The 25,509-nt window shown below is 41.8% G+C and overlaps 1 protein-coding gene across 1 annotated transcript in view; it reads left to right on the plus strand.

The window, feature by feature from the left end:
- npas3 (neuronal PAS domain protein 3) overlaps nucleotides 1–18,741 on the plus strand; it is a gene marked incomplete at both ends in the record, with an annotated part of 307,345 nt that extends 288,604 nt beyond the window's left edge. The window contains 5 exon segments of the mRNA XM_083924082.1: nucleotides 11,455–11,602; nucleotides 12,124–12,239; nucleotides 17,114–17,316; nucleotides 17,417–17,422; nucleotides 17,425–18,741. Coding sequence (XP_083780208.1) covers nucleotides 11,455–11,602; nucleotides 12,124–12,239; nucleotides 17,114–17,316; nucleotides 17,417–17,422; nucleotides 17,425–18,741 — 1,790 coding nt within the window.
- Nucleotides 18,742–25,509: the final 6,768 nt, after the last annotated feature.

Below are 25,509 nucleotides of genomic sequence, written 5' to 3' on the forward strand. Positions count from 1 at the left end.
TTTCCTCTCTGAAAGGGGAGCTTTCAGAAAGGGGTGGCTTCGTGGCGCTGGAGGTGCTCCATGTCTTTTTTTTCCTTCTCTCTCTCTCTTCATCCTGGCCGTCAGATTGTTCTGAAATCTGCCTTTTTTCTTCTTTGGGCGGTTTAATTCGGTGGCTCTGTGAACTCGCTGCTGATTGTGTGGGAAGCTGATTTCAGGGCGTCGGTGAAGCTTTCTGCCTAATTGGATGGTGACAGATCTGCTTTGCGTTCTGTCATTGATGAGTTTTTTTAGGGAAGGCGCTTCCTGTCGCGTTCATGGTTTGGTATGGAGTCAGTGTCAGAACCTGCTGGCTCTTCCTGGAGGATCATTACATCATGATCATCACTGCCGTAGCAGTGTGTGAGACCGCTCAAAGAGACACATTTACAAACTTACCCCTAATTGTTTTCCTTGAAATAAGACCAAAATCATCGCCTTTCTGCCTTTTCTCTGTTTGAGTCATGCAGCTCAGAGATGAGAACTTTTCCAAACCGAGGCGATAATGTGATCTCCTGGGAAAGAGGATTACATGACTACAACAAAAAACGAGTGTGTGATTGTATAGAAGTCAATAAGATTTTACGTTTATGTCATTTTACGACCCGTTCTCATTCACGACTCGTCAAATACCGTTGCTTTCAGGACCAAGCGCTTCACTAGGGTCGCAGTTTTGTGAATTCAAACATTTAATTTTATTCGAATTGGGTGTAATAACACAAAAGACAACTGGTGGAACAAAACATTATAAAAAGACAGCAGTACAGTCCCACGATTGATATGGATTGTGTTCTTCTGTAATTTCCAATCAAATCTGTTGTTTGAGAGGCTCAGCGCTGAAAACTTTGCCCAAGTTATTTAGTTTTCTCTCCAGAATCTCGACACAGTCGTTGCTTCATCAAGTCGTTCTTGCTTCGTGAATAGAAACGATTTCTGGATAGAAAAAGAGAGTCAACATGTTTTGCAGCCAGTTCAACCTTAGGAACACAAATTTTTTGAGCACCAGAACCCAAAACTGGAAACTGTTTCCTGCAGGTAAAGTTCCCAGTCTTCAAAGTAAACTTCTTGTTGTTGTCCAACAGCTGCAGATTCTCAGGTGAGAAAAAGAGTTTTTTTTCTGTTTCTGCCGAACAGCAGCAGCTCGCAGCCTCTTGATTTTTTCGTGGGATTTATTTCCACGTCTGCTCTCATTCCCCCGCTGCTGCAGGAGCCGGATAGTTAGGGGAATCGATCAAGGTGTATTTTAGAGGGATAGCCTGTTCTCTCAACAGGGATCTAAATTTTAAAAGGCTTCTTTTTAAGTGGAGGACGAGGCGTGATCCCTCTCTGTGAAAAGGCGTCACTCTCTAAGTCTCTATCATTACCTGCTGACAGCCGGTCTTAGCTCGGGTCAGATCTCAAAGTCAATCTGTCCTCTCCATTCTGAGAACAGAGAGAAAGAGAGAGATAGACATGAACTTGGCTTTTTTTCCACAAAGAAAGAAAGGCAGGGAATGGGAAAGAGTGATTTGTACATGGAGATGAGATGAAGAGATAGATTTCTCAGAGAAATGGGAACGTGTGATTTGCAGATAGAGGAAAGAAATGGTGAAAAAAGGCAGGAAGAATCAGAGGAGATGAAGTATAAAAGACAGGGAAATGCTCATCTTTTCACAAAGAAAGAGGGATCAGAAAATGTAGTATAAGGTGGAGAAATAAGGTTTTTACACAGAAAAGGAGAACAGAGAAAGAACAATTTGAGTTGCTCTACGAAGCACAAGATGGACAGGATGTACTTATTGTTCTTTCACAATAAAAGCAATTGAAATGTGTTACAGCTGCAGCCGACCCAGCAGCACTGATCTGGGCTGTAAATGCGGCCTTCCTCTGCTTTATTGCCAGGATTATTGATTTTAGCTTTAGCGTGCACTTCGCTGAGGTTCAGGGTCAGTGAAGCCAGGAGGCCGGATCATGTGCCGTATGAGTTGTGTGGAGGTCCAGGTGGGCAGTAAAGGTGTGGAGGTCCAGGGTGCTGGAGGGTTGTCTGCCGTGTCAGCTTTCATGCAGGAGACCCTTAACCATTCGGCGAGCATGCACAGATATTACAGAAACTGAAGTTGGGTGTTTTTGTATTTATTTAACCGCCAGAAGTAAAAGGCAAGTTTATTTGTAGAGCCCAATTCAACAACAAGGTAATTCAAAGTGCTTAACATGAAACATTAAAAGCATTGGAAAGAAACACATGAAATTAAATTCCAATAAACATAAAACATGTAAAAAATAACATCCAAGTAAAAAGAACTAAAAGATCATCAAAAGCAAAAAGAAATTTCTGAAAAGGTATTTGCAGTTGCCAATTATTAATTAAGTATAAAAAACTCAGTGGGCCTCATTCATCAATATCTTTCTAAAAGTTTATTCTTAAATTTGTTCTTAAGAAAAGTCGACGTGTTCTTAAAGCGCTGAATTGTTCGTGCCTTTTTATTTCCTCGTAAGTTGAAAGTGCGTGTTTCTAGACGATCCTAACTAGCAGGTAAATGACCCCGACAATCCCCATAAAAGGGCGTGAGACTGCAGGACCGTGTGCAAATACACACACACAGAGAAATGTAAAGGAAAAGTAGAGAGAAAGAAGTCAAGAACCTGGAGAAGCGGAGTGCAAATGTTAACAAAGAAAATCCAAGTTAGACAGTTGAGAAACGGAGGAACGTCTGTAGGAAGTGAACGAAACAGCTGCCATCTTTCAGATGGTAGGAGATGTTTTCTTCCTGTCCAGATCTTTGCTGCATGTTGTCCTCTCTCCATTTTCTCCGTCTCTCTTCAGTTGTTCAATAAAGACCAAAAAAATCCCCAAAAGACTCTTAAGAAATAAGCAAAAACAGACCTACTTTGGGTTTTGTTTATTTAAATTAAAAGACCATATTGCTTTTTTAAATTTAATGAAAATGAACCAAATAAGAAAATATTCTGAAGGCTGAAAATATGATTGCAGTTTAAATCATTTAATATCATCTGATTGTATAACTGAAGAAACCACAATAAGCACACACACACATGTCAGAGCTCAAATGTGTGTCAGAGTGTTCCCAGGTAAGAAAAACATCAGTGAACATCAGAATCTTCGTGAGAGTTAAGAAAAAAACTCCTCTTAAGAACGGTTGGTGAATGAGACCAAATAAGATTAAACATCTCTTTTGCCTGTCCTGGACACAGAACACAGTTTCAGAATTATTTATGTTGAAATGAAGCTTTGCTTTCAGTGAAATTCACACATTTCCTTACAATAGTGACAGTTTATATGCTGTTCTTCTTCATGAAGCTTCAAAGGGATGTGAGTTGTGACAGAAGTTACTTTACTTCAGTAAAAGTGAACTGAATACTGTGTTACAGGTAAAAGTCCTGCATTCAAATTTTAATTTTAGAATCAAAATATGTTAAACTACTAAAAGTAAAAGTACTCATTGTGCAGAATAATATATATTATATTATTGTATAATAATTATGAATGTAATCATGTGTCCATCACTTTAATGTTGCAGCAGGTAATAACTTTATTATAGTATATAGTAAATTCTCTCCAGGAATCAATAAAGTTGTGTTATCCTAATCTATAATATCACATCATCATTAATTCGGTGATTTTATTTTTTAACAACTAAAGGAAAAGGAAATGAGAAGACTTTACAGAAGAAAAGAAAACCGCCTTCATAACAAAATCAGGAATAAAAATATTATTTAGGGTTTTTTTTAGAGCAAAACACAGAGGAAACGAGACATTGGCAAGTAAAGAGAGAGGAAGAGAGAGAGAGAGAGAGAGAAGAGGACAGAAAAGAGGACGAGACGATGGAGAGACATTCAAATGCAGTGGGAAATGAAAGAGTGAGAGACGAGCACAGAAGTGAACGCTCGGTGGATTTAAGCCTGCAGGCGTTTTAGCAGAGCTCGTCTCTCTGGACTAACAGCGCCTTTAATGAATACACACACACACACACACACACACACACGCGCGCGCGCACACGCACACACACACACACACACACACGCACACGCACACGCACACGCACACGCACACGCACAAGCACACACGCACACGCACACACACACACACACACCTGTGAAACTATCCACACATCAGTAAAACACACATAAAAATAAGCCATAAGGATGAGCGGGAAACACAGACAACCTCAATGACATGAGACACAGACACACACACACACACACACACACAAACTGGACAAATGACCGAAACATGACCCCCAGACTTTTCTGGGACTTCTCTGAGCGTTGATGATGTAGTGTTGCGTGCAGGATGTAAAGTGTGTGTAGAAAGCCGTCGCTGCAGCTCCACCCCTGGACGATTGAGGTGGGTTTAAAGTGGACCTCTTATGGTTTTCATTAGTTTCTATCATCCATATCTTGTTATGCTAAACATCAGATGTTGAAGCTAAACATGACCAGAGTCTCAAATAATGAGGCAAACGCATTTATGGGTAACTAGCAACCCCCCATGAGCAGATCTACTGTCAACGCCTTCTTTCAGACATTTATTTCTACTTTCACGGCGGTCTGACATCGTTAAGCCTTAAGGAGAAGCACACTGGGCACGCCCGCGAAGTACAGCTACGCACAGCTCTGGTAGAAGGTGATGCTGTTTACTACATGTAGCTACATGCTAATGGCAGACAAAGGTGTAATATTTGTTGCTTGTGTGTTTATTTGTCCCTAACTTAGTATCACAGTCTTCTGCAGTAGTACAGAGAGCAGAGCGTAAACCCAATGGGACTCATTCCCAGAGCGTCAAATACTGTCATTTAACCGTGACAGGAGGTCCTCCTTCACTGTTCTTACACAAACCAATGAAAATGATCCACTGTATTTTATATTTAATCCAATTATTTATTTCTGTAGAAATGACGTCATTAGCATAGAAGGAAATAAAAATCCACGTAGGGAGGAGGGTGGAGGTGTGGATGATCACCTTTATCTGATCTGAACCAAGTCCTTGAGGGACTTAACTTAACCGTCACCTTTAGAGACTAAACTTAACAGTCACCTTTAGAGACTAAACTTAATAGTCACCTTTAGAGACTAAACTTAACCTTCACCTTTAGAGACTAAACTTAACCGTCTCCTTGAGAGACTAAACTTAACCGTCACCTTTAGGGACTAAACTTAACCGTCACCTTTAGAGACTAAACTTAACCGTCACCATTAGTGACTAAACTTAACTGTCACCTTTAGAGACTAAACTTAACCGTCACCTTTAGTGACTAAACTTAACAGTCATCTTTAGTGACTAAACTTAACCTTCACCTTTAGTGACTAAACTTAACCGTCACCTTTTGTCGTCTAAACTTAACCATCACCATTAGTGACTAAACTTAACCATCACCTTTAGTGACAAAACTTAACCGTCACCTTTAGAGACTAAACTTAACCGTCACCTTTAGAGACTAAACTTAACCGTAACCTTTAGAGACTAAACTTAACTGTCACCTTTAGTGACTAAACTTAACAGTCATCTTTAGAGACTAAACTTAACCGTCACCTTTAGTGACTAAACTTAACAGTCATCTTTAGTGACTAAACTTAACCGTCACCTTTAGTGACTAAACTTAACCGTCACCTTTTGTCGTCTAAACTTAACCATCACCATTAGTGACTAAACTTAACCATCACCTTTAGTGACTAAACTTAACCGCCACCTTTTGTCGTCTAAACTTAACCGTCATCTTTGTGGAGTGGAGTGGAGCATCACTTACCAGGGCCACCGAAGAGTCCTGACAAAACAGATCAGACGTCAGCAGGTGTAAATGACAGTTTCCCACACCAAGTTTGCAGGTCACCTCACCTCCACCCCTTCCTGTTAATCTCAAGCTCAGCCACCATTTTTCTCATTCACAAGGAAAACGGTCTGCTAAAACCTTCGGCATGTGTTCCCTGTGAGCGACTTTGAGTAGAATAAACGGGAGTGCAGACAGAATTAAGATACTGAGATGATCAGATATCATTACCTGGATAATAAGGAGGTAATGTGAGCTATTAAAGTGGCCACTGTAACTCTGATATCTTGTGGAGAATAGATAAAGTATATTCCAGTTATTCAGAAATCGAACTGACAGACGGTTCTGCAGTGAGCCAGCGGAGGGCGACAGAGCAGTGCTCAACTTACTTTCTCAAACAACGAAAGGTCTTCATCCCTCCTTCATCTCCTGGCAGGACATTTCCATAACGCAATTTCACACCAGTAAATAACCTCCACGTTAATGTGTAGCACATGAGAGAGGTAATCTAAATTCAGGTAGACGAGACTAAAGAGGAAATCCAGCAGATTACGGAGAAGGAAAATGAGCCGGAAGACTGGAGAAAAGAAGGAGTGAGGAAGGACAAGGAGAGAGAGAGAGAGAGAGAGAGAGGTAAACACAGTGAAAGTGTGGCATCGACTGAACGAGACAGAGAGTGACGGAGGAAACGAGGAGAAAAAAGTGAAGCGGAGAGGCTTTAAAAGGGAATAGGACTCCTTTAATCTACTGTCTCCCTCCTGCAGCCTGGGGCGAGCCTCCAGCACACGCTCTCTCTCTTCCTCTCCTCTCCTTCATTAGCGGGTGATCAGAGAGCGGCTGATTTAATGGAGCACGAGGACGAGAGGGTTAAACATATAAACTTCACCTGCAACGCAAAGGGGAGGTGGAACAGAGAGAAGTGGGTCTGAGTCTCCTCCTCCCAAAAAAACTATCCGACCTGATCCAGTTGGCCACCATGTCCAGAGAATCTGCTCTCAGTTCTCCATAAAGATGCTAAATGAGCTCTTATCTATTTACAAGGGCCGTGTGATGCTTATTTTACATGTTGTGTTTTTGCAAAGTATTCAGAACTTTCACTTACAGCACTAGGAGCAGAGCTGGGCGCGACATTGAGGCTCGTCCAGAGCGAAGAGTAGAAGAGAAATATAGAATTAATAGTGCACAGTGGCTTTTTTGTCTGTTTCTGGTGTTACTGAACTTAACAGTCCCCTTTAGTCGACTAAACTTAACTGTCACCTTTAGTCGACTAAACTTAACTGCCCCCTTTAGTCGTCTAAACTTAACTATCACCTTTAGTCGTCTAAACTTAACTGCCCCCTTTAGTCGTCTAAACTTAACTATCACCTTTAGTCGTCTAAACTTAACTGCCCCCTTTAGTCGTCTAAACTTAACTATCACCTTTAGTCGTCTAAACTTAACTGTCACCTTTAGTCGTCTAAACTTAACTGCACTCTTTAGTCGTCTAAACTTAACTGCCCCTTTTAGTCGTCTAAACTTAACTGCCTCCTTTTGTCGTCTTAACTTAACTGTACCCTTTAGTCGACTAAACTTAACTGCCCCCTTTAGTCGTCTAAACTTAACCGTCACCTTTAGTCGTCTAAACTCCACTGTCACCTTAAGTCGACTAAACTTAACCAGCATCTAAACTTAAACGCCACCTTTGGTCGTCTAAACGTAACCGTCCCCTTTAGTCGACTAAACTTAACCGTCACAATTTAAAGTTCTGCATGGGGAAATCATAAATAATAATTGCACGCCTTCACAGTTTGTCTCCACAGCACAGATCAATAAAATATAATGATATAATGTATATTTGTCAAATGCAAAATTAGACTCCAACTGTTGTTACCGACACAAACTCCTCCAAAATAAAAGCTCCAAAACAATTAGCCATAAGGTCAACGTCAGTATTGATTATGTGATATTATATTTAATAAGTGTTTATAATGAATGTTTTTATGTCCTGATGATTCCTGAACATCAGCTGCGTGTGCGTGTCTGTCGTCTTCCATTGGACATGCTGATACACTGAGCTGCTCTCTGAGGACCTGCAGTCATCTGAACAGGCAGCAGTGTGTGTGTGTGTGTGTGTGTGTGTGTGTGTGTGTGTGTGTGTGTGTGTGTGTGTGTGTGTGTGTGTGTGTGTGTGTGTGTGTGTGTGTGTGTGTGTGTGTGTGTGTGTGTGTGTGTGTGTGTGTGTGTGCATTCATTGTGTCGTTATTTACTCCGCCGTACAAACAAAGCAAGGTCACATTCAAGGTGACGTGATCTCACAATCTCTGCCTTAACATGCAAACAAGTTATTTTCCCCTCCATCTCTCTCTCTCTCCCTCTCTCTCCCTCCCCCTCCATCTCTCTCTCTCTCTGTCTCTCCCTCTCTCTCTATGAATAGGCAAATAGAGAACGAATGAGCGTCGGCCGCCCGACCAAAGTCAATTACATCAGCCCTGGGGATGTCGTCTTAAACAATGCTATTAGTTTCTAATAGTTTTTAATTACTGGCCTTCTTTTTATATAAATCACCCTCTACTTTCTCTCTCTCTTTCTCCTCCTGTCGTGCAAAAACCTATTTGTGTCGTAATTAAATGGAGAAGAGGGATATGAATTTAGTGGCCCTCGCTTCTGGTCTCTGACTGTTTCTGTTTGAGCGGCTCCTGATTAATGCCAATACATATTGCTTGAGATAACCATTTAGTGGTTAATTTAGCCAAATTTATTGCCTGCGTACCGTCACAGGGCGGAGCTGCCGGGGTGGAGAGAGGGTGGAGGCACCTCCTGAGGTCTTTTTGCGCTGTCGCAGGGACACACCGCTATCTGGTGGAGAGTGATGGGTACTGCAGCTCTTTCAGGTGGATGTTGTTATCATCCTTTAATGGAGTTACAGCAGAAGAAACAAAAAAGGAAAAGTTTATTTATGTCTCCATGGACGTATTCTGAGCCAACAGGCCCCTGGGCACAGACAAGTCAGAGGCCCCCCACTCTGTCTGCATAGGAACAAGACACCAGAATTCAAAGAGTCCACTTTTAGTCGTTTGGTAGCTATTTTGTTTCTTTGTGCTCATTTTACCTCAATTTTTAGTTGTTTTGTATGTCTTTGTGATTGTTTAGCATCTATTTTGAGTTATTTTGCATCTTTTTGTGCTGGTTTTGCATCTATTTTGAGTCATTTTGCATCTTTTTGTGGTGGTTTTGCATCTATTTTGAGTCATTTTGCATCTTTTTGTGGTGGTTTTGCATCTATTTTTAGTCATTTTGCATCTTTTTCTGGTGGTTTTGCATCTATTTTTAGTCATTTTGCATCTTTTTGTGGTGGTTTTGCATCTTTTTTTACCAATTTTACATCTTTTGTGGTGGTTTTGCATCTATTTTGAGTCATTTTGCGTCTCGTTGTGGTGGCTTGCCTCTATTTTGAGTCATTTTGCGTCTCTTTGTGGTGGTTTTGCATTTATTTTCAGACATCAAACTCATCACACCGGTAACTCAGTAACGCAGTGTTACTTGGAGTAGTAATTGTAATATAATTGTTGTGTACATACACAACGAGTGCTCACAAGTGTCTTGAGCGATGAATTTCCTGCAGTCTACTTCAGTTTTTCCTCTGACTGTCCTATTCGACTCATAAATGTCCGTTTAAATCAAGTCGCGAAAGTGTTTTGTTGCATGTTACAGTGAATATAATCGATCAACCGCAACAACATCTGCAATAAAAGACGATTTGAATTCTACAAATGTACCTGGCAACCGAAATAAAACCCTTTTTAAAATATCCAAACTAAACATAATATGGAAATACTGCTTTATGAGCTGGATATATATACACTTCATGTGACGATGTGAGTGTTTTAGGCCAATCAGAGACACACAGAAACATGAACAGACAGGAACTCACACACGCACACACACACACACACACACACACACACACACACACACACACACACACACACACACACACACACACACACACACACACACACACACACACACACACACACACACACAGTGGCTGGCAGTGTGTGTTGGTCTGATTAATGACGGCAGCAGCAGAGCAGCTCTCAGCCAGCTGTCACATGACATCTGATGCTGGCCTCCCTCTCTCTCTTCCTCACCCACGTCCTTTCTCTCTCACCCTCTGTCCAAATCTTCCTCTCTTCTCGCTCGTGTGATGAACAAGCTGCTCGGTCAGTGTGATATCTCACCGCCTGATCAGTGCCAGTTTATCAGTAAACTGCTTGAATGCCATGAACGCCTTCTGCTGAATGAGTACAGTGATCATTCTCCTCGTTCAGGCATCAATAACAATCGATAACTGTACCTTTTTACATTTGAAAGAGGCGTAGACTTAAACGTGCTCATTTTGTTCTGTAAAGGGAAACGGTTCCACTTTTACTGAGCAATGTATTCTCATCTCCAGGTTCGTAGGATAGTGACAAAAAGCAATGCACAGAAATTCATGTGATTTCGGAATATGAAGTTCTATGGAAACCGGAAGTGGATTGCAACGTTTATGTTTCGTTGAGTCGACTAAAGGTGGCGGTTAAGTTTAGTCGACTAAAGGTGACGGTAAACTTTAGACAATAAAAGGTGACGGTTAATTTTAGACAACAAAAGGTGACGTTAAGTTTAGTCTCTAAGGTGACGGTTAAGTTTAGTCACAAAAGGTGACGGTTAAGTTTAGACGACAAAAGGCGATGGTTAAGTTCAGTCACTAAAGGTGACGGTTAAGTTTAGTCCCTAAAGGTGACGGTTAAGTTTAGTCTCTAAAGGTGACTGCTAAGTTTAGTCCCTAAAGGTGACGGTTAAGTTTAGTCACTAAGGGTGACGGTTAAATTTTGTCCCTAAAGGTGACGGTTAATTTTAGTCCCTAAAGGTGATGGTTAAGTTTAGTCCCTAAAGGTGACTGTTAAGTTTAGTCTCTAAAGGACTTGGTTCAGATCAGATAAAGGTGGTGGTTTGTCTTAGTTCTTCCAGGACATGAACACCGGTCCTCCAGGTCAAAGTCCTGTGTGTTTGGACCCATCCACCACCTCCACACGTGGATTTTTAGCGCTCTGACACTAAGGCATTTTCATCATCATCTTCTCAACATGATGATATCCTACGAGGACTTCTGCCGTACGAAACGATGAACAGAAGTCGACCGTGAGACAGCGACAGACCTTTTGGGGTCGGTTAGTTTTAGGCGTGAAAACCACTTTGGATCAGAAAAAAGGTTGTGGTTTGGTTTAGTACGTCTGGGACAACAGGAAACCAAACCCCGCTGGCCCACAACCTGCTTCCTTAAACGGAGATTCACCATCTCATACTACAGGTCTCCTGCTTTCAATACGTGAAATAAACACAAAATAAATTTGTGGAAAACTCACGGATAACTACGCATTACTTTCTGATGTTAGATATGTATAAAAAATGCACAAGATGGCCGCATACGTAAGCAGGAAGAGGAAAGCTGATTATTTGGTGGACATTGATGTTAAATGAAATAAATGAAGGATGGAGATCAGTTCATTTTGATTTAGACTTGTGCTCTGTAAAGGAAAACCATCTCATTTCTTCTCAGGAGCTGATGTCATTTATCTGATCGTATCGAGTATTTATTTTCAGGTCGATAGAATAAAGTTTTAAATACATAAACCTTTCTCTCTCTCAGTGATGAACAAAGGTCAGTGTGTGACAAAGTACTACCGGTGGATCCTGAAGAACAGCGGTTACATCTGGATCCAGTCCAGCGCCACCATCGCCATCAACGCCAAGAACGCCAACGAGAAGAACGTCATCTGGGTCAACTACGTGCTCAGGTCAGTCTCATTAGATCTTTACCACTTTATCTACAATAAATACATGAGAAATGGTGCACATAAATACAGGATGCATGTACAACAAATTAATTACTTAATGTTTTAATTGAGAATAATATTATAAAATTACATATTTCATATAAGGAGATTGTTTATATTCACTGCAAATAATTCAATATGAATGAGAAAAGACAAAAACAGAAGTAAACATGTTCCTTCAAGTTATTAAAGTCATATATATATATACCGTATATGTATATATAAAATAAAAAACAATGACCCAATATATATATATATATATATATTGGGTCATTGTTTTTTTATTTTACAGTTTTACTTGGACTGAACATTATTTTTTTATGAGTAAAAAGATAAGTTTCATGAATTAACAATATAACATTCATTTAAATAGTTTTAATGTATCTAACAATATGTAATGGTATTTTATGTTGCAGCTTTTTTTTTTTAAATGAAAGAGCAAATGTTGATTGAAACAAATGCATGAATGTGTTTGTTCGCAGTAATCACGAGTATAAAGACATGCCCATGGACATCGCCCAGCTGCCCAACCTGCCTGAGAAAGCCTCTGAGTCCTCCGAAACCTCCGACTCTGAGTCCGAGTCCAAAGAAAACTCCGGTAGGTGGGAAAGAAAAAGATGGATGCAGAAACAAAACAATTCAATATCGCTGAGAACTTTCAGAATAATGGAAGGAAAGACTGAAAGATGGAGAAACAAGTAAATAACACTAAACTTTGAGGGGTAAAAGCAGAGAGTACTTTCACACAGGAACGCAAATAAAGACATCAACCAATCAGGTAGTTGCTTTACTGATTTCACAATAAAGCTTTAGACTCACATTGACCTGGTATCTTCACACGTCTCTTGATAAACTTTATGTATAAAAGCCTTATGTATCAAAATATGAATCATTCTTGCAGCGTTTTTATATAATAATGAGATTTCTCTCCCGCATCTAATAATAACCAGCAGAGAGAAATACTGCCTAGAATAAGAGAAGCCAGAGATGTTTTATCGCTTGTTGCCAGGCGTCCGTGCCAGGCTGGATGCTGATGAACGCCAACAGCTGCAGGGAGCGAGCACTCGCTGGCAGCGCTGCAAAACCTGCCACAAAATGACATAAAAACACGGCATAACTCTACACGACGCCACCAAATACCTCCAAACTTCACATAAATGCTCCACAGAACACGCTCCAGAACAACACAAGTGGCAGCTTTGTGCAGCTTTGTGCAGCTTTGTGCGGCATTACACCAACAAAACGCTGCCTGTGAAGCCCAGAACTGTTGGTGCTGCCAACTTAGAGACTTTCTTGCTAGATCTGACGACAAATCTGCTGACTTTTTGTGACGTTAACCATTAACTAGTTGCCAGTATTTGTCAGTGAATGATCGGGGTGTGGAGGAGAGCAGCTGCACGCTCAGCAGCCAAAACTGAAGCAGCAACCAATCACTGATCCCTGTTGTTTGTCCGGGGAACTCCTTTGTTTTTGTTCTAAATTATTTAACATTACAACTTTACTCATTACAACTTTGCTTTACTGCAGCAAAGACAGCCATGATGTCTGTAAACTCACTGATCAGTAAATGAAAGACTTTCCTTGTGTATCGCTTTGTCCAGAGGGTGAGGTGAGGGCTGGGGTTATCAGGGAGAGACAGCCGGTCAACAATAGACGTCAGTGTTACAGGAAACAACAAGAGAAAGCTGATCACTTCTGTTTGTGTTCGGTTCTGCTCAAAAGAACTGAAGTTTGACGAAGCTACAGCTGAAGTGCACGTTCCTCTACAAACGCCACGTTCGTTTACTACTCTGATTAGCTCTGTGTCAAGCACCTGAAGACTTTTTTAGTTGCCTCCACCAGTTTTCACAGCATCATTAAACCTGTTTAGGCCTTGGACAGATTTCTGAGACAAAATCATGGGACATTTCCGGTTCAGAGGCGTAAAAACCTCCAAAACATGTAGTCTTTTTGTCTTTGAAAGACTAAAACGGGGACACTGCCCTTACCATTAATTAAGCAGTTTCTCTCACCATATTTCTCCTAAACAATTGGTTTTCTTCCTCTAATCAAAGTAGCTGAGATCAAGAAGATCCATAAAATCAGCTGTGATAAACAGATATCACCCAAACTAAGGCCTCCTCCTTGCACCACATGATCTTCACGAGATTTGGGAAAGAGTTTCAAATGGAAAATGTCACAGGTCATGTTGAACGACAACCTGAGGTATATCAGTCCTGAAGAAGACAAAGCTCCCACGATGCCAGTAGTGTTCAATTTAAACCACAACAGGACCTCCACCTTGAGCACAATATTATCGAGTCCTGCAGCCTGTTGGCATGATGAGAATCAGTGCCAGCTGTTATTCTTGCTGGAGGAGAATGATTCTGGCACCCTTTCGGCTGTAAACTGACGCCAGCTGCTGCAGGAGGCGGCCAGCTTCAGCCGGGTCCAACAGGCCCGCGGTGCTCAGGCTCAGCATATTCTAAAATGAGATATCTGGCCTTTGACCTTTTTTCTGTTAGGATGCAGTCTGCACAGAGCCAGAAATGACACGGGCACCGCTGCCAAAAAAAAAAGAATTTTAATTATTGTTTTTTTCTTATTGGTGCAGCTCAAGACAATATCAGTAACATTAACATAAAATAAGACAAGTATTGACTCCACACACACCGTCCTGCTGCCATAAATACTCACGTGAACACCAAATGTGAATTTATCCGCCGCTTAAAGTAGTCCCCAACAAATGCACTATTTCTTCTTGTTTGTTTCTACATATTCTACATATTCCTACATTCCTGTTTACATGCAGGCGGGTGGCAGACTCACAGCCTCCTTCTTTCTTTCATCCAACCTCCTTCTTGAAAAGGTCGGTGCTTGTGATGTTAGCACCTATCCAAAAACCTGTTGATACCCAGGTCTTTCACAATGTTTTAAAAGTAGGTGTGTCTCCCTACCAACCAAATGTGTCTTTTGGGCTTGTGAACAGTGGGAACAGTGTTGGATTGTATCCACACACAGAGATGACATATTCTGAAGTGTGCATATCCAACAAAAATGACTTTAATGGGAGACTACAGGCAAAATCAGACCCATGTCAATCATGTCAATAAAACATTTATTTGTCTTTGTCTGTTTGTGTTTGTAGATTTCTCCTAAATTCGCCAAAAGTTACCGTCAGATAAGGCTTCATTTACATATTTAAACATAACATTTACGGAAAACGTTTAACACAAAAAATAATAATCTTAATGTCAGTAATGAACTGGGGAAGTTCCATGGTGTAAGTTCATATTTCTGACTCTGTTCACCTGTAGAGTCTCAAGATGTGTGAATTTGACAATAAATCTGTTTCGATGATTTTAAATCTGCACTTCAGAAGCAGTCACAGACACAAAACTTTACACTTACATTCCTCTCTATATTCTGAAGGTGTTCACAGATTAAAGAAGGAACCCATAATCCAAACGGCAACCCTCCCTGCCTCACTGAGAAACATTTAAGACTGCAGGTCCGATTTTAAATCCCGCCTGAGAATAAATCTGTTTTGCTTGGAAAGGACACTTAATGGAGATACGAGGTTTTCCCCAGGTTGAGCAATTGAGTCGACATTTCAGGTGCCATGAGGGAGAGAGAGTGTTGCCAGCTGGGCAGCCGCTGGCCTTAGTGTGTTCTGGCAGGGTTTGAAGTTTGTGTGTGTGTGTGTGTGTGTGTGTGTGTGTGTGTGTGTGTGTGTGTGTGTGTGTGTGTGTGTGTGTGTGTGTGTGTGTGTGTGTGTGTGTGTGTGTGTGTGTGTGTGTGTGTGTGTGTGTGTGTGTGTGTTTGTGTGTGTGTGTGTGCAATGGGCTGGACAGAGCCAACATGTCTGAACAGCAGCAGCTACAGACACTGAACACACATCAGTGCAAACACAACACTACACATGGAAATCCTGTCAGAGAGAAGAAAAGGATCAACACCTGAGAGTCCACATTTCTGATAATTTTAAATATTCTGAAATATCTCAGAGCTATTGGATGGATTGCCATTACATTGTGTACAAACGTTGATGTTTACAAGAGGATTACTGTTGGATAATATGACTAATGCTGGAAACCCAACATCGGGATAAAATTTCACTCGTACAGCAGGAATATCATTTCCTGATCACAATCCTGCTCCCCAGAGGACAAACTTTAGAATTCAATTCAATTTCAATTCAATTTTATTTATAGTGCCAAATCATAACAAAAGTTATTTCAGGACACTTTACAGAGTAGGTAAAGACCACACTCTATGACTTATTTATGATTTACATAAACCCAACAATTCCCCCGTAGAGTACGGTGGCAATGAAAACCTTCCCTATTACAGGCAGGAATGTGGAACAGACCCAGCTCTGTGGAGGACGGACATCTGTCTTGAGTTTACAGTTTTTAAATCATCGGTTTGTTGTTTTGTATTTTGGGGTGTAATGGGCATTGCACCCTCTAGAAGACACTAGCAGGACTTTACACTCTTACGGCCTTTACACAGCAGTCTTGAATCGGTCTACGGAGATTCAGTGTTTTATAATCCTCGTCTTTATATGCGGTGCGAAATCTCAGGAAAAACACCCAAAAAGTGCTTGCTGTATTTCTGCATAATAATTTCTGTGTGAAAGTACTCGTGACAAAAACAAAAAATTGCATTGATGTGCTAATTAGTCTTATCTGATCGGATCAAAACTGGACAGCATTGACACATTGCCATCCGATCACTCATGCTAATGCATCCTGAAGCATGTCACTGACTTCGTTGAACTTTTTTCCTCAAGTTCTTTAATTTGTTGATTGCTTATTTTTTCTCCCGACGCCCAATGTCACATGGAAATTGAGCCACCAATATGTGTAGAGTCCGAGCCGGCACATTTAGGGGCTAAATCAGGCCGGCTAAATCAGGCCGGCAATATGCAGCGAAACTGTCTGAATACATGGACCAGGCTGGCAAAAAGGCAGCAAATTTCCGGCTTGCTATCCAGTGAGAAAACATATAATGGGAAAAAGTCTTTTAGGTCCAATGGCATCCCATGTCCAACACAGAAGTTGCAATTCCACCATTTGGCCACTGCGTCCAAAGTCTGGCATACTTCCTGGGGGCCTCGTTGTTAGCATTTAGCTTGTTTAGGTATTTGTTCAAAAAGCAAAGTTCTTGACAAATGAAAAAAAAAGACCTGACAACGGTAATAGAAGAAAGGTTAAAGGATTGCCAAAGTTATTCCAATTCATCCTGAGGGGGAACCATGAATGTCTGTAATAAATTTCACAATAACCCGTCCAATAGCTTTTGAGACATTTCAAAATCAACTGTCGACCTCACTGTTGGACTGCAAACCACTAGAGAAGGAGGATTTAACCTGAGGGAATCATGAATGTCTCTACAAACTTACATGTTAATCCATTAAATATTTCTTGAGGTATTTCAATCTGAACCCTGGATTTTTAACCAATGTACTTTACTCTTTCTCCTCAACAGACAATGAGAACGCCAAGTCCGAGGGGAAGCCGGGCCACCAATCAGAACGGGAGGACCCGGAAACAGACAGCAAGCGTCAGCAGCAGCCCAGCCAACCGCATTGCTCCTCCGAACAGGAAATGAAGCGTCAGGAGGAAGGAGACAGCTCGAGTAACCCAGAGAGCCAAGACAGCGACGACAGTCTGGAACCTTCAGATGGAGAGGTGGAGGAACAGGAGGAGGCAAGAGGTGGAGGAGGAGGTGGAGGTGGAGGTGGAGGAGGAGATGGAAGGATGGGGAGGTTAGCAGGACTGGGAGGGTTAGGGGGACTAGGTGCAATCGGAGGACTGGGTAATCTGGGTGGGCTTCATATTAAAGTAGAGCACTATGGAGAAGGGGAAGAAGTCCAGCTGCACAACTCGCAAACTTCTTCATCAGAGGAGGAGGAAGAAGAGGAGGATGAGGATTACGACGAGGAAGACGACGGAGGCGTGCAGGATTGTAACAGCGCCAATGCCGGGAGCAAGCTTCTGAAGAGGCGGAAGAGGAGGAAAGTGCAGAAGTGGGACAGTTCCCGAAGCAGGAGGCTCCGTCTCTCCTCAACCACGCCCAGCCCTGTCGCTATGGGAGATACCACACAGCTTGTTGACCCTTCCCAGGCAGCACCCGCCAACTCCTCCCACCTCCTCACCTCCGCTGGCTCCCCAAACAGTGCAGGTGTGACGTCTTCAGTCCTGAAAATCAAGACGGAGATGGCAGAACCCATCAACTTTGACAACGACAGCAGCATCTGGAACTTTCCTCCAAACAGAGAGATTTCTAGAAATGAGTCCCCATACAGCATGACCTCCAAGCCTGCCGCTCCTGGAACCCACGAGAACTTCCCCTCACCCCAGGGAGGCTCCCTCCAGGTAGCCATTCCCGACTCTGTCCTCACCCCTCCTGGAGCTGAGAGCGGAGCAGGAGGAGTGAGGAAGCCTCCTTACAACGGAGGCTCTGCGCCATCCTCTGCTTCCAGCGCTGCCAGTTTAGCGCCTCCCTCCAGCGCCTCTTCTGCGGACCCCCTCTCGCCTCCTCTCTCCGCCTCTCCACGGGACAAGCAGCAAGGCACTCCAACCACCTCCTCTTCTTCTTCCTCCTCCTCCTCGTCAACCTCTTCCTCCTCACTGCTGTACTCTGGCGACCTTGAGGCGCTACAGCGACTGCAGGCCGGAAATGTGGTGCTCCCGTTGGTCCACCGGGTCACGGGGACTCTGGCTTCCACAAGCACGACGGCTCCACGGGTCTACACCACTGGGACCATCAGGTACGCACCGGCGGACGTAACCCTGGCGATGGCACAAGGAAACCTCCTCCCCAACGCTGCCATGAACTTTGTCGACAGTTCGGGGTTCGGCTTGGACCCTAAGACGCCCATGGAGATGCTGTACCACCACGTCCACAGGCTCAACATGTCGGCAGCGGCGGCCGCCGGACCGTTTGTCGGATCTCCAGCGGCCACAGGCGGGAACGGCGCCCTGGGAGGCCAGATGCCAACAGCCGCCAATGTCTTCACTACAGCGGAGGGACTTTTTTCGACACTACCGTTCCCGGTTTACAGCAATGGGATCCACACCACGCAGACTACTCTGGAGAGGAAGGAGGATTAACGTAAAAGGTCCAAGACCGCATTACTGTGTTTCTGGAATCAACAACTGTGTCAAAGTAAAAGACTACTCACTAGTAAAAAAAACAAAAAAAAACAAAAATACTTTTAACTCGCTATCTTTTATCAACACAGCACTGTGTTTCCGAGAGTGGAGAACGGACAGGAAAGGATGACAAATGTACTCTAAGCACTTTGAATCTGAGCAACTGAGCTTGTGTAATAGACATGAATGACCCTCAAACATGTCCCCCTTTTCTATCTTTTTTCTCTCTCCTCCTCATCCTCTTCTCGTCCTCTCTCAGTCTCTCTCTTTGCTCCTGTTTCTTGCGATCAGCACTGTCTTTTTTCCTTGAACAAATGAACAAAAAACAGACTATTCTTTATTGTAAAGAATTCCTTTTTTTGCCTACAGAGAATTCATATTGCCTAGAGGACTCCGCTGGAGCTCTGCAAGGAACATTTTTTATTATTTGACCTGTTTTTGTTGCATCTTTATGAAGATGCTGATTGTGTGTATTTAAAAGGAGGACGGTACAGGGCTTTGTAACGGACAGAAAACTCTTACACGGCGCTCCTCCGTGTGAACCTTGATGTGATCAAGGCTTGAAAAAGAACATTTTTAAAACCGAGAAGAGGGAGCGACAAAGGTCTCAGAGAAAATAATCTTTTGAAAAAAGGTTTTTGAGGACGTTTCTCGATTGAGGGAATAGTTTAGAGAATTAATGCTGTTTTTTTTTTTTCTTTCATTTCTTCCTTTTTTATAAAAATATTCTAGCTCAGATTTAACTTTCGAATCAAGCATTAAGAAGAAAAACAAAAAAGCAATTTTCAGCCGGGTAACGACCTGTGAATTATCGAATGTTACTACTTCCTCTAATCCCAGGAGTTTACCTACAGGTCTCGCACCAAACATAACCTCCTCTACATCTCCTTTCCATCTCAATCTGTCGTTCTCGCTCTCTCTCTCTCTCTCTCTCTTATCTCTCTGATCTTTAATCTCCCCGTCTACATTTCTTCCTGTCGATCTACAGATTCATGGTGCTACCGACCGTCCAGTAACCCTGCTTCAGCTGGCTGATGTGGGTGCTGTAAACGAACCCACAGCTCGTTTACAGACTGATCATATTTTGTTGTTGGTTTTTTTTGGAGGGGGAACGATTTTCTTTTTTCTCTTCTGACCTTCAGGAAAGTCAGAAAACACAGCAAGAACCTTAGAACCTCTAAATCAACAACGTCATCTCCATATGTCCCTCCTTTCGTTTGTCTAAGGAAAACGCTTAATCTGATTGGGCCGTGAGGGGGGCAGCTCCACATGGCAACATGGAGGTGATTGGTTTGAATTTTAGGCAACATAGTTGTTGTTTTCTATTTTTATGTATTTTCTAACTTAATCACTTTTAATTCTCAGTGAGACTGAGGCTAATAGCGTCGCTAACTTGAAAAATGAATGTTGAAAAACCTCGACCGGTTCCTGTTTGATCACTGTTTTATTTTTTATTCTTTTTATTCCTCCTCCTCCTTCTCCTCCTCTTCTTCTTCTTCGTCTTCTTCCTAAACCAGAATCACCTCCACACAAGACTTTCCTAAACAATCCACTCTCTTCCATCTCATCGCCGGACCCTGTGATTTAAAAAAAAAAGAAACACATATCAACAAGGAGATTGTAATAAAGACATGCATTTTCAATCAATCAATCTATCAAACAATCAAATCCAATAACTACGAAAAAAGAAAAAGAACATGGATTCTTTTGAGGAAGAGAAAAAAAATCACATTCCTTTAAAAACAATGTTGTCTTTGTCGTTGTTCTTCTGTTCTGTGTTTTTCTTCTTCCCCACCCTCCGTTGCCAAAAAAAAAAAAAAAAAAAAAAGATTTAGTGTTTTAAAAAAAGCACTGTGATTCTCGTTCATTGTATTTTTTTTTTATTCTACTTTTTGGGTAAAAAAAAAGAAAAAAAGATGAGAACAAGTAATAATGATTAAAACAAACAAAAAAAACTGTCACGACATCCATCTTTTTAAAGTTGACAGCCCCGTCTTTCCCATCCTGTCATAACTTATTACCCAGTGTGATTAAGCCGTAAAAACTTGTTACCGATGTGTTTAGTGTCACTGGCTGTCAAAAAGTCTTTCATGGCGACTTCTCTCTCTGTGTGTGTTGACTATATGCAGTATATACTGAGCTACTGTAGCTGTTTTTGTCCTTTGTCTTCTCTGTGCTCTATCTCTAGTGTGGGAGCTAGGAGAGGGGGCGGGGTTTAGATAGACAGGGGCGGAGTCTACGGGATGACACGCATCCCCCCTCACCCCCCCGCCGAAAATGGCGTCCCTCTTCTGTCTCTTCCCCCGTCCCTTTCTCCGTCTCCCTTTATCTGCAGTCTTAGTGAAACCAGTGGAGGTTTGTGGAATTTCGTGTTCGGTGGCCTTTGCAAAAAACGAAAAAAAAGTTTGTAGAGTCCACCTTTTTTTTCCCGCTGCTTCCTTTTTGTCTTTGTAAAACCTCTTTTTTTGTTGTTTTTTTGTTTTTGGGGTTTTTTCTAATCCTTCTCTCTCTCTCTCTCTCTCTCTCTCTCTCTCTCTCTCTCTCTCTCTCCCTGCTTTTGCTTTTTGCTGTTGTGTAGTCTTATACAAACCTCTTTATCTTGCTGTCCTTTCTCTCAGAGATGAAAAAGATTCTTTAACTAGCTCAAAGGTTTATGGAGCCATGTTTTTTGCCGCTAAGGAATTCTGGGAATTGCAGTTTCCAGCTCTTGCAGACAAAGTATTAAATAACTAATACATATTTACACTATATAGAATTAAATTATGATGAGGAAAAGCCTAAAGTAGCGTTTTTAGATTGTAGTCCTGGAAAAACCACAAAAGCCTCAGTTGTGAAACATTTCCCAGAGTCCCTTGGGGCTTCCTGTGTGCATTGGGTGTATTTCATTGGTTCCCACCGAACTTGTTGACTTCCTGCGCAAACTTTCTCTCACGGGACAAACAAAAGTTACACAAGTGGTTCAAGGGGGGAGAAAAAACAAAAAAATCACAGTACTATTTCAGGACACGTAATAAATAAAAAAACGATTTTAAAGATTTCTAAAGAAATTAAAAGAAGAAAAAAATATTTCTCACTATAAATCTATTTTTATAGGTGTTTTGGAAAACTGAACTGCATGTTTAGTAAGTTCGTCCAATGCGTTTCCCGTGATCAATCCCTCGGTTTTTTAGTTATTTTTTCAGGTCTGTTTTTCTTTTGTTTGTGTTTTTTTAAAGTCTGTCGAGCCCAAGCAGGGATGTGGTGGAGGCCTGTTGCGGAGAATAAAGTCTGTCTTGTTGAACCCACCTGGGCCTCTAATCCCCCCCTTCACATCAGGAAAAATCAATCTGTAGCATCTGTGCTTTCAATGTCTTGTTACTGCGACTAACAACTACAAAAAAAATACAAATTTAATGATGGATTTATTTATTTTTGTGTTCTATAAGGGGAATGTGATTGGTCCGCTCGATCAGTCGGTCGTTTGAATGTTAAATTCAGTCGTTTCAGGAGCATTTTGTTTCCGCGCTCCTCTGGATTTTAGCGTTTTCTACTTTTTGCGTGAAAACGGGGGGGGGGGGGGGCACAAACGAATGGCAGGGCCCCGTTTAGTAAAGAAAAGGGGTATTGGGCGGCGGGGAGGGTATAGGGGGTTGAGGGGCACATATCTCAGACGAAACCAGGAAATACACCCACATGTAACAAAAACCAAACAGCCGGTCCAAGCTGTTTCAATGTTTTTTCTGTGTTTTATGTCGAAAAATGAAAACTTTGCTGGTGATTTTAAAAACGTAAAAACCTTAATCACAGCTGCTGTTCAAAAATACATAGTGTTTAAGAATTACAAATATTGAAAAATCACTTCATTTACCTGTGAAAGAAACTGTGTGTGTGTTTTTAACTATTTCTTGTACAATTATACAGATTCTTTTATGAGGAACTTGGTGCCAAGTAGCTGAAATACGGGAGAGAGGGAATCTCTTATTATCAATGTTAACAGTGTTATAAAAATTCTAAATACAAACAAATTAAAATATTAAAAAAGAGAAAACTATGGTACATTTCTATTTTTTTGTTTTGATTTGTTTCCTCGCAGTAGAGGGGATAAACCCATGACTAACTGATGCTAACTTTGAGTGCCTGGCTTATTTTTTATTATTATTATTATTTTCAAAAGACATCTTTTTTGAGTTAATTTACCACGAATAATGCTGCAAATCCGAAAAATGTACATACTTCATTTTTATAGCAGTTGTTCTTTTATAAGTTTACTAGGTTCTCATCCGTTCAGAGGAACGTGTCATACACATGGTTGTCTTTCTGTAACCCGGTTTTGACCATCTTACAGGTGCCATATTCATAATAAAAAATTCTCTCGAATTTGTTACCAGATTGCATCATTTCTTCTGTTTTGACACCATTAGCCATCCCACCAAAATAATACAGATGCTGCTACATTTGCTCAGTAAGCTTCTTTCTTTCTTCTGTCCTTTTCTTTCCTCCCCCTTTTTATTTTGAAAGGCAGGATGTTTGTTTTCTGGTGCATCCTATAAAGATTGACCAGGAAGAAGATGGTGCTAGTGGTAGTGTGAGATTACTTCATGTTTCAAGCAGAAATCAGAAAAAATATTGTGGAGAGAGACAGAAAAACTGTGGGGGGGGGGGGGGGGTACTTTTTTTCCCCTCTCTTTCAACACGTCTCCTTGACCTTCCTCTCAGCGTTTAGTTCGACAGATCAGAAGAAATGCTGAGAGCCCCTGAGGTGTTTTAAACAAATGAAGCTCCTGTCCTGCCTGGAAACCTTCACACCTCCAGACAGCCAATCAGGTATGTGCATCTGCAGCAGCAGTCAGGTGGAGGTGGAGGTGGAGGTGGATGCATACTGGACACTGGTCATTTGGGATTTGCTTAACCTGCGAGTCTCAATCAATACTGTTATGGTGTCAGTCATGGTATTTATACTCACTTTATCATGGTGCACATCACATGTTCCTCAAGGTGCATTCAGATGCTAGATCAACAGACTGTATAATAAAGATGGGCGTAGCCACTGCGACGTCACCCGTTGGTTTGCGGACTTCGGTTCTGAAGCATCAAGTTTGGCATTTTGGCCATCGCCATCTTATCATATTTGGACGAGAGGTTAGAGCTAGGGAGTAGCGCTAATCAGCTTCACTGCCATTTATATGGCACTAAGCTAAGCTCAATGCCCAAGAGCGATACTGACGATTTTTTTAGCACGGAGCTCCGGTCCCTAGCGTTGTTTGCTGCAGTGACACAGAGCCGGTTGGAGATCATCAGTTTCCCTCAAATTAACAATAGCGCTAACTAGCTAACATTAGCTTCATTAGCAAGGTGCAACTGAACATCTGATCAAGACATTTTTCAGTGATCAACATGTTTCAATGAAGTGAAACATACTGTGATAGGGCCAAAGTCCTAAGATGTAGGGGCTTCTAGGACTTCAGAGAAGGACCAACATATCAGCATGTAACATATACTTTAACTGATAATAATTATCTTTTAATTCTAACTTTAGCCTAATCTTTTAAAGTTTGCTTCAGAAGTGACAGTGTAAGTGTCTTAAAATCCTGAAAATAGAGTTATCCAATCAGATTTAGTTGTTATCCAATCAGATTTAGTTGTTGTTGTCTCCAGGCTGAAAAAGGACCATAGACTGTATCAAAAATGGACGTAGCACTCCGTCATGGTCCGTTCTCTCAACTTGATCCAATCATATTCGCCTCTGGGGGCCGCCATCTTGTCAGACTTTAACTCCTCTTCATTTCCTCTGACCAAAAAAGGGCATTGATGTTGGGGGGAGGGAGATACGTCCATCAGGCTAAATTAGCCACATTAGCTCCACCGCTCGGGAGCGAGGCTAACAGAACACGCTACTAGATATACGGGAGTGGGAGTCAATGTTGGGATTATTTTTCGGGAGCAGGAGTCATTTTTTTTAAATTTTGTAACGGGACCAGGATTTTTTAGGTAGAGACTGACACGGCACTCTCTAGCGGAGATTACACTGGCCTTACACTGGTGATTGCAGGCAGCATTTCTGATCTCTGATTTAAACTGATATTCAACACAGTACCATGCTCATAGACAGTAAAACAAAGACCCTCAAGGCCCAAATCCTCCCACTGCTTCAGATTAGCATCTAGTAATCCCAAAAGCAATTTCAGTCAAAAGCAACTGGACTTGGTTATTTGTCTAGGAAGATGTTTCACCTCTCATCCAAGAGGCTTCATCAGTTAATGTACGCATCTGACCAGGCTGGGACTGGTCCTTTTCTGGGGCTTTTGACTGAAATTGCTTTGGGGATAACGATGATCTGGACAAATGAGAACATTCACAGGCTTATTAGCATCTAGCGTATGTGCCATCGACAGTAAGCTATACTGCAAGTCATGGTGCAATTGTGGCTATTTAATCAGCACAACTGAGCTAAGGTTAACATGGTGTGTTCCTATACCATCTGTTGGTTCAGTTGATTGAAGACCAAACCTCTTCTTCCTCATCTTGTCACTTATGGAAACACCACCACAGGAATGACCACAGTCCAGGTCGAGATGACGGAGTTAGCATGCTAATAATGCTAATCCTGACAACTAGCCTCTGAGGAGAAGTGAGGGCCAGACGCTAGCTGTCACTCAAGAGGCCACGCCCCCAATTATTCATAAACTTTAACCTCCAATAAAATAAAAACTAGCCTGGTATAAAAATATTAACCCCCTCAGTGTTGTC

This window comes from Echiichthys vipera, assembly GCF_963691815.1.
Source record: "Echiichthys vipera genome assembly, chromosome: 12".
Lineage (NCBI taxonomy): Eukaryota > Metazoa > Chordata > Actinopteri > Perciformes > Trachinidae > Echiichthys > Echiichthys vipera.